At 39.5% G+C, this 9,953-nt stretch overlaps 1 protein-coding gene across 1 annotated transcript; it reads right to left on the bottom strand.

Moving 5' to 3' along the window:
• Positions 1-5,164: 5,164 nt before the first annotated feature.
• On the bottom strand, positions 5,165-8,236 carry LOC147896606 (uncharacterized). Its single transcript, XM_087381917.1, has 5 exons — positions 7,480-8,236; positions 7,117-7,179; positions 5,763-6,196; positions 5,348-5,661; positions 5,165-5,174 (listed from the first exon to the last, which is right to left on the bottom strand). Exons 1-5 carry the CDS (start codon positions 8,234-8,236, stop codon positions 5,165-5,167), a joined length of 1,578 nt encoding a protein of 525 aa, XP_087238043.1.
• Positions 8,237-9,953: the final 1,717 nt, after the last annotated feature.

Here is a 9,953-nt window from a genome sequence, read left to right as displayed (position 1 = left end):
ACTCTAAAGTTTAGTAGATATGGAGTCATACACGACACTTCTCATCCATGCATGGAATGTACACGTCCTTGGTTCATCAATGGAAGGCCATTGATACATATGGTGGGACCGGTGCGCTACACTTGTTCACATGGCATGGGCATGCACATAGGGTTTTTAGTTGATCCGTGTGGGTGTGGGATTCATGCTGCGATGATTGTTGATGGAGTGGAGGGAGGGGAAATAGAGAAAGAGAGGGAGGTGGGAAAGAGATGAAAAGGAAGGGGAGGGAAAAGGGAAGGAGACAGTATTGCGGCAGCTGTGTCAAGACTTTTAGGTGTGCAACATAGGAACATTTATATTTTACTAGATCTCAAATGTGGAAGCTTATGCGGAAACTCATTCTCTATTTCTGCATAAGCTCCTTCTCTACTTCCGCATGAGCATAAGCAAGAGCTTATGCATAAGCATAAGCATAAGCTCATGTTTATGCTCATGCATGCGCATGAGCTTATGCTTGAGTTTCCGCATAAGCTCATGCTTATGCGGAAATAGAGAATGAGAGAAGCTTCTGCGGAAACTCATTCTCTATTTCCGCATAAGCTCCTTCTCTACTTCCGCATGAGCATAAGCATGAGCTTATCCATAAGAATAAGCATAAGCTCATGCTTATGCTTATGCATGCGCATGAGCTTATGCTTGAGTTTCCGCATAAGCTCATGCCTCAAGCATAAGCTCATGCTTATGCATGAGCTTATGCGGAAATAGAGAATGAGAGAAGCTTATGCGGAAACTCATTCTCTATTTCCGCATAAGCTCCTTCTCTACTTCCGCTCATGCATGCGCATGAGCTTATGCTTGAGTTCCCGCATAAGCTCATGCTTATGCAAGAGCTTATGCGGAAATAGAGAATGAGAGAAGCTTATGCGGAAACTCATTCTCTATTTCCGCATAAGCTCCTTCTCTACTTACGCATGAGCATGAGCTTATGCTTGAGTTTCCGCATAAGCTCATGCTTATGCAGAAATGGAGAATGAGAGAAGCTTATGCGGAAACTCATTCTCTATTTCCGCATAAGCTCCTTCTCTACTTCCGCATGAGCATAAGCATGAGCTTATGCTCATGCATGCGCATGAGCTTATGCTTGAGTTCCCGCATAAGCTCATGCTTATGCAAGAGCTTATGCGGAAATAGAGAATGAGAGAACCTTATGCAGAAACTCATTCTCTATTTCCGCATAAGCTCCTTCTCTACTTCCGCATGAGCATAAGCTCATGCTTATGCTTATGCATGAGCATGAGCTTATGCTTGAGTTTCCGCATAAGCTCATGCTTATGGATGAGCGTATGCAGAAATAGAGAATGAGAGAAGCTTATGCGGAAACTCATTCTCTATTTCCGCATAAGCTCCTTCTCTACTTCCGCATGAGCATAAGCATGAGCTTATGCAGAAGCATAAGCATAAGCTCATGCTTATGCTCATGCATGAGCATGAGCTTATGCTTGAGTTTCCGCATAAGCTCATGCTTATGCATGAGCTTATGCGGAAATAGAGAATGAGAGAAGCTTATGCGGAAACTCATTCTCTATTTCCGCATAAGCTCCTTCTCTACTTCCGCATGAGCATAAGCATGAGCTTATTCTTATGCAGGTGTCGAGGACCAAGGAACAGGCCAACAAGATGAAGATGATTCGGATTCGGATGAGTAGTAGTGGTAGTAGCATCTTATATATCCGCTCGTTTGAGCAATTTTGTATTGCCCTTTCGAAAGGGTAATTTTGTTACAAACACTGTTGTATATGTCCGACGTGTATATGCATTTGTTACTCATCATTTCACAAGAACAATTTTGTATCACCCTACAAGCAAGGGAAATTTTGTTATAAAAAACTTTCTTTTGTAACTACAAAAAAAAAAAAGGATTAGTGGGGCTAAACAGGGCCAAAAGGAAGCCCTGTTTAGCCCCACTAACCCTTTTTTTTTACTTCTATTAATCATCGCTATATAGCGATGTTTACCAGTGTCGCTATATAGCGATGATTAACATGTCGCTATATAGCGACGTTTGACATCGTCGCTATATAGCGACGTTTGCTAGTGTCGCTAATCCATATGTATTCATCTGAAAGATGTTGAACCTTGCTACATGCAAATGAGTATGCAATATGACCATGTCAAAATGAGTACTCAATAAGTAATCCATATGTGTCCATTGTGAAAGCCAGATAAATATGTGTCACATCCAAACGAGGACTTAGTAATAATCCATGTACCACATCCAAACGAGTAAATATGTGTCACATCCAAGTAAGGAGTCAGTAATAATCCATGTACCACCTCCAAACGAGCACTCAAGTAGTTAGCCATATGCCATGTCCAAATAAGTACTCAAGCAATTATCCATACGTGTTCATAAATATTGTCACATGAAAGACATTGAACCTTGCCACGTTCAAACGAGTATGCAATAAGTAATCCATAGATGCCACGGTGAAACCAATACTCATTAAGTCAGCCATAGGTGTTCATCATGAAAGACATAAATATACCTTACCACATAAAGGGAAAAATAAAAGTATGCCTTGCTTGAACCAATAAGTAAATACATACCATAAGTCATCAATAAGTTAATTGACAAAGAAGGAAGAAATCATTGGTCTAGCAAGACCTTGCATGCACTCGTAAATATAGATGACTATGAAAAACAAAGTAGATATACTCATCTTGTAGATATCGAATGTGCATTTAATCCGTTGGGTTGTATCTAGGCATCTGTGCAAACCTGCATGTACTTGGAGAAACAACTAAGTGTGATGAAAGAGAATATATGAGCTCACCTTGGAAATAAACGAGTGCCTTGAAAACGACAAGAAAACATGTGAGAAGCACCTTTGCATATGTGAAGTAACGTATCCAAGGAGTAATAATATCAAACCTAAATAGAAAAGAAACATTGAAAGAAAACATGTTAGAATGCTAACAACATAAAACATTCGGCAAGTCCTTTTCTTTCATAGGATGGACCAACTTATGAAAGTGAAGCTAGTGTTGAATACATGACGCGAAGTCAAGCAAGATGTTAGCTTATAAGAGAGAAAGAAACATTACATCGACATTTTCTTTTGCATATCAAGCATACCTACATGATATTTAGCCTACTCCAGATCAAATACAATGGATGGCCTATAGGCATGCTTGATTAACGAAGATGAAAGAGAAACTACTTTCAAAATCATAAGATAATCGAAAGTAACTCTCACCTTCAAAATAACATAAAACATTTAGGAAGTCAAAAGTAAATGATAAGATAATCGAAGAAAATCTAGCCTTCAAAACAACACAAAATATTTTGGAAGCTCCTTTGAATCAATCAGCTCATGCTGAAAGTAAAGCTTGATATAGAATATGTGGCAAGTCTCTTTAACCGACATTTATGGAAACTTGAAGCTATAGCTAAACTTGCTAGCAAAACATAATAATACATGTATTATCATTGTGAATAAAGCACCAAGCATATGAATGTAGTGGAATACAAATAACATAACCTTTCAAGTAGAATATCAAGAGCAAGGCATTGTATTGAACTACGATGACATCATGGTTCCCAATCGGACAAAAACCAAATTTTTTTGACCAACACCAAACTTTCCCAAAACCCTTTAAAACATCAAAACCATCCTTTTTGAACACTATCTGTGATATATATTCCAAAATATGTCATATACAAAATTGCAGTGTCACAATCGTTCCCTCTTCAGGAACTCTATCCTTAGAGTTTAAATGAAGGAAACTCAGTAAGTAAGGCATCTAAGTCTACCCATGAAGCATCTTCTATAGGATAAGTATCCCACTTAACCAAAACTTCTTCTATTGTTCTATTCCTAAGCCGCTTTGTGTTCTTATCCAATATATATTCAGGTTCGACTTTCAAAGTCCCATCCTCCATGATCCTAGACTTGTCCTGCAAAATATGAGTTGGGTTGGCAACATAAGATTTCAATAGACAGACATGGAAAACAGGATGCACTTTTATGTTCTCAGGCAGTTCAAGTTGATATGTAAGCGTTCCCACCCTCTCTAAGATTTTAAAAGGTCCTGCGAAACGAGGTGAGAGTCTTCTATCCTTCCCAAGGATTAGATTACTGCGTTTAGGTATTACTTTCAGAAATACCATCTCCCCAATATGAAATTCACGGAAAGACCGCTTCTTATCATAGTAATGCTTTTGCCTGTCTTGTGCTCTTTGAATGCTCTTTCGAATCAGTTTCACTTCCTCATCCATCCTCTCAAGCATTTGTCTAGACACTTCGACTCTATTTTGAGGATCCGCAAAATTCACAGGAGTGTGGCAATTTTGACCATACATGGCTTCAAATGGAGTCATTCGAATGGAGCTATGCCATGAACTATTATAAGCAAACTCGGCTAAGGATAGGAATTCAGTCCAATTTGTTTGCTTCTCATTAACATACATTCGAAGCATATCCTTAAGTACGTGATTAACCCTTTCAATTTCTCCATCTGTTTGTGGGTGAAAAGTTGTACTCATTTTAAGCTCCGTCCCAATTGCTTTGAATGTGGCCTTCCAAAAATTAGAAGTGAATTTGGAATCCCTATCTGACACAATACTTTTAGGCATCCCATGCAATCAGAAAATTTCTTTCATAAACAACTTAGCTACCTCAAGAGCATCATCAATATTCTTTTTCATAGGAAAGAAATGTGCCATTTTGGTAAGCCGACCAATGATGACAAAAATGGTATCATATCCCTCTCGAGCTGTAGGTAGTTTAGTAATAAAATCCATGGATATTGATTCCCACTTCCTGAAAGGTATATCCAAAGGTTGCATCTTACCAGGCATCTTATGTTGTTCCACTTCACTTGTTGACATTGTAAGCATTCTTGGACATAACGACAAACATCACGCTTTAGTGCAGGCCAATAAAATGATTTTCGAACCTTGCTGTATGTTTTGTTATATCCAACATGTCTCGAAAATGGAGCATCGTGATAATCATACAAGATTTTCCATCTCAAAGGTGAATCACATGGTACACAAAGTCTATCATGGCAATATAAATTACCATTCACCAAATGAAACTTTCCTTCAATCTTTTCACAAGGTGTTTGAGAAATCTTTTGAAGAATAGGTGCATTAAAAACATCATGTTCAAGTTCATTTCTAATGTTTTCTGCAAGACCAGAACGAATAAGGGTGATGGCATTCACAAAAGGTCTTCTACTTAAAGCATCAGCCACCCTATTCTCCTTTCCCTCAATGTATTTAATCTCAAATTCATACTCAAAAAGAAGATTCATCCATCCTCTTTGCCTATTATTCAATAAGGGTTGAGTGAAGAGGTACTTCAAACTTTCATGATCCGTTCGAAGTTCGAACTTTACACCAAGTAGAAAGTGTCTCCAATGTTTCAATGCATGAACAACGGCAGCCAATTCGAGATCATGCGTGGGATAGTTCTCTTCATGCTTCCTTAATTTTCGAGACTCATATTCCACTACACGACCATCTTGAGAATATACACATCCAAGTTGGGTACCACTAGCATCACATCTCACTACAAAAGGTTTACCCATCTCGGGTATCTTGAGAATACAACTTTCAGCCACTTTGTCTTTTATAGTATCAAAAGCTTGTTGACACTTCTCCGTCCATATAAACTGTTTGTCAAGTTTTGTCAAATCGGTAAGTGGAGAGGCTATTTTTGAGAAATCTTTGATATGTTTTATCTCATATTTGCTAAGCCAATAAAGCCCCTTACCTCCCTTACATTTTTCGGTCTAGGCCACTCCGAAATAAGCCTTGCTTTGTCAGGATCAATATGAATACCATCTTTTGAAATCACACGACCCAAATACATAAGCTTGTCTTTAGCGAAGAAACATTTGCTCTTTTTCCCATAAAGTTTATGCTCCTGTAACTTTTCAAGTGTTTTCCTTAGATGTTGTTCATGTTGTTCCCCATTCTTGAAATATACAAAAATTTCGTTCGAAAAAACTAGAATGAAGTCATCTAAATACTCACAGAATACATCATTCATTAGACACATGAAGGTAGCAGGTGCATTGGTGAAGCCAAAAGCAAGCACAATAAATTCATAATGGCCATAGCGAGTTCTAAAAGCAGTTTTAGGAATGTCCTCCTCCTTAATATGAATCTGATGGTAACCAGATCGCAAATCAATTTTAGAGAACACTGTGGCACCATTCAATTGAGTCAACAATTCATCAATGTGAGGTAGAGGGTACTTATTCTTTATAGTATGCCGATTCAATCCTCTATAGTCAATGCAAAGCCTATAAGTTCCATCCTTTTTCTTTTGAAATAAGACTGGAGCACCCCAAGGAGAAACGCTAGGATTTATAAACCCTTTCTTTAACAAGTCATCCAGTTGAAGCTTTAACTCATTTAGTTCATCCACATTAAATCTATAGGGAGCCCGACAATAAGGACTTGTGCCTGGTTCTAACTCTATAGCATGGTCAAGATGTCTAGGTGGTGGCATCCCAGGTAAATCATCAAGAACACATCAGAAAATTCTTCAAGGATTTTCGTAACATAGTGTGGTACTGTCTCATCTTCACTTCCCTCCTTTAACTTATCAGCAAAGATGAGGAATGTGTCACAACCCTATCTTACTCCTCGCAGCAATTTCATGGTTGATATGAGAGAAGCTTTACTATCTCTTTCTTCTCCTTGAATAATTTTATCTTTGCCATCTTCATTAAGAAAACTAACGGTCCTTTCTCCACAATCAATCACTGCTTTGTTTACATTTAACCAATCCATTCCAATAATAGCGTCACACTTCCCCATCTCAATAACATAAAAATCTCCCTTACTCTTTCTCTATGCTAAACTGAAGGAAAGATTTTCTAGAAGCCCTTGAGTATAATGTAATTTTCCATTAGCAAGTTGGACTGGTCTTCTGACTTGATCCCTAATTTCTACGTTTAGAGTCTTGAGGAATTTCGGGGATATAAAACAATGAGTGCTACCGGAGTCAATAAGAAAACTTATGTTTTGATTCCCAAATTTCCCCATTACTTTAATCACAGACGCATGCATATGAGTTGTGGAAGATGCCATACATTTCATAGGTTCCAAGCACTTACCTTTGTCCCCCGCTTCGTCGATGGTTGGATTCGTCTGATTCGTCTTTGCTCCCATCATTGGTCCTTTCATAAAATTAAATTTTGCTTTATTTGGGCACTCAAATGTTCGGTGACCTTGCTCTCCACATCAGAAACATAATCCCAATCTTCTTGCCCGTTCAATAAACTTTGGATCACTTTTCCAAGGTGCGTTTTCTTGGGTTTTCTGATTCGAAACTCCTTTATTCCTTTGATTTTGATTTTGATTTTGATTCTGATTTCAATTATTGAAGTTTGGCCTTCCCACTTGGTTGTACCCAGGTTGGCTACTCCTCTCTTGAAATCTAGGCATATTCGAATAATCCGGTTTTCATTGAGGCATACCTGAACCTTGAAAATGATGGCCTGTTGGAATGAACTTTGATTTTGCTATCTTTCTTAGGTTATATTCTTCCATCTTTTCAAAGTTTTCGGCCTTAGCCACAGCATCCAAAAAATCACTTGATCTTGTTCCTTTCATCATATATAAAATATCTTCGTTAAGCCCTTCCACAAATTTGTGAGTAAGAGCTTCACCTGTGACCTCAGGTGCATACTTATGTAATCGCAGGAACTTCTCCTTATACTCATCCACAGAAAGATTATGTTTTCCCTCTTGTACTTGCTTAAAATTATAGAACTCCATCTTCCTTTCCATATAATAATGTGGAGAACAATACCACTTTTCAGCTGCAATTCTGAATTCAGCCCATGTGATGGGTTGATCTTGATGTTGTCGAATTTGCACATGCGACTTCCACCATAGTTTTGCAACTCCACGTAACTGTAGTGCCGCAATCTTAGCCTTTCCCGCTTCATCAAACTCTCGTAGAGCAAAGAAATCTTCAAGTTCTTCGAACCATCCTTCCAAATCTTCCCCGGTCTTCTTCTCACCATCAAATTCAGAGAGTTTCGCTTTCTTAAAAACTTGCAAAAGAGCAGATTCGGCAACATCTTCCTCACCTCTTTGTCTCTTTTGGCTCGGTACCTCGGCACCAAGCTCGACATAGACCTCTTCATCTTCTAAATTTCTGCCAGTAGCACCACTACTAGCTCCATCATCCGCTATGCCTTTTCCTTTGGACAATCTATTTAAGTCCATGGTTAGCCTTCAAATCAATGAATCTTGTTCTTCTAGTTTCTTCATAATTGCCTTGTTGTTTGCCATCGAAACCACGCTCTGATACCACTTGTCATGCACTGTTCTTTCATAATCACGATCAAAATTGTAGCAAGATAATAATCACGAATGAACAAGAAGAGAGATTGCAGTATGAATCAAACTGATGAGTCTTTACAATAATCTTGGAGAAGAATCACTTCGTGAAGGAGCTTGATACCACTCGTCCACCCCCGAGCTATCTCACTCTCACTCTCACTCTTACTCTCACTCGCATGAAGATGTACAAATTAGATGATCAAATGATCAAATCTCAATCACACTCTCACTCTCAATCTCACTCTCACTCACTCTCAAAATATCTTGATCTTGTCTTCTTCTTTGCGCTACCTCGATCCGCGTGCACTAAATGTCACTTTCACAGTGCCTCGATATGCGTGCCTTCTCTTCGCTCGTGCCACCTCGCGATGCGTGTCTTCTCTTCTCTTTGTGTTGCCTTGATATGCGTGCGTTGGATTGTGTGTCCTTCTCACGATCTCCTCTTCTTTTATAGCCCTTCATGACTCCAAAATAAGCCGCCAAAAACCTCCAAAATCGGCCAAAAATAGCTTTTCTTGAGAAGCGTGCGTGTGCTTTTCACCTTCTTTTAGCGTGTGCTTATGATAGCAAACGCCTCAAAACACCCCTCATGAGTCAAGAGTGTAGACTCCAAACCAACCCACACCCACACCACCTGAGATTACTCCTTTGGAGTTGAGACAACCTAACAGGCAACAGAGCCGCCAGCCTTCTCCCCTATGGTCAGGAGTCCCTTCTCCCCTGTGGTCTAGAGTCCCTTCTCCCCTAAAATCAAGAGGCCCTTGTAGATCCTAGAGCCTCCAGCCTACTCTCGTATAGTCAGGAGCCCCTTCTCTAGAGGTAAGTGCCCATCGTAGTACCTCATCACGACATGGTAGTAGGTGTAGTAGCAAGGAGAGATCTGGCATAGGATGCATGGCATAATGCTTTGGGGGCAGCACTGGGGGCAAGCAGGATTCAAATGTAGACGTACCAAAGGGTGATGGTACAATCTACTATGATATCACTTAGACGAGCAGAATCTTACAGGATGCACGGGGGAAGGATGTCATGTCGTTCATGCGCTCTATAGTTCATAACAACTACAAAGATTGCTTTATTCCATTCATAGAGCACAAAGAAATTTTGGCTAAGCATACCATCAAGAATATACCCGAGGTATCCCAATCAAGAACGTGTTGAGTTCACTGACAAATGGGCAAATACAAAGATTACCACTATCCTTGCCCATAAGAGGTCTTTGCTTAAGAGGCAAGCACTAGCCAAGATAGCTAGGAGAGAGGGAGGACAACCACCAAGGGGACAACCACACACTACTCATAAGCATGAGTACAAGATAGCGATGAACGCAGCAAAAGTGAACCCCAGTCTTCAGCACGTGAAGGCATGATGGATCCAGAGGGAACGATATGGAAACATGCATTTTGGAGCACAACAAGACAAAGAAACTATAGAATATGTGCCTGATAGATGTGCAAAATAGCGAGCGTGTCTATAGGGGTAGATAGAATAGTGAAAATACTAGCATGTCTATTAACACGGTTATTAATTCATCTAATAGCGTGTTAGCACTATCTTTTAGATGCGGATTTAAACGACTTTATAAATGTGGAACAGAGAA

Source organism: Dipteris shenzhenensis, chromosome 11, assembly GCF_047967505.1.
Source record: "Dipteris shenzhenensis isolate YYH24624 ecotype China chromosome 11, Dip_SZ_1.0, whole genome shotgun sequence".
Lineage (NCBI taxonomy): Eukaryota > Viridiplantae > Streptophyta > Polypodiopsida > Gleicheniales > Dipteridaceae > Dipteris > Dipteris shenzhenensis.
Note: the sequence above shows the minus strand (reverse complement) of the source record. Positions and strands in the feature narration are given on the sequence as shown.

Bases quoted from the DNA above. Each gene is read 5' to 3' on its own strand.
- LOC147896606 (XM_087381917.1), bottom strand. From the start codon at position 8,236: ATGGACTTAAATAGATTGTCCAAAGGAAAAGGCATAGCGGATGATGGA. The intron at 6,197-7,116 runs GTAAGTGCTTGG...ATGGTGCCACAG, and splicing joins CGACGAAGCGGGGGACAAAG to TGTTCTCTAAAATTGATTTG. The intron at 5,662-5,762 runs GTAAGGGGCTTT...CTTGACAAACAG, and splicing joins GACCGAAAAATGTAAGGGAG to TTTATATGGACGGAGAAGTG.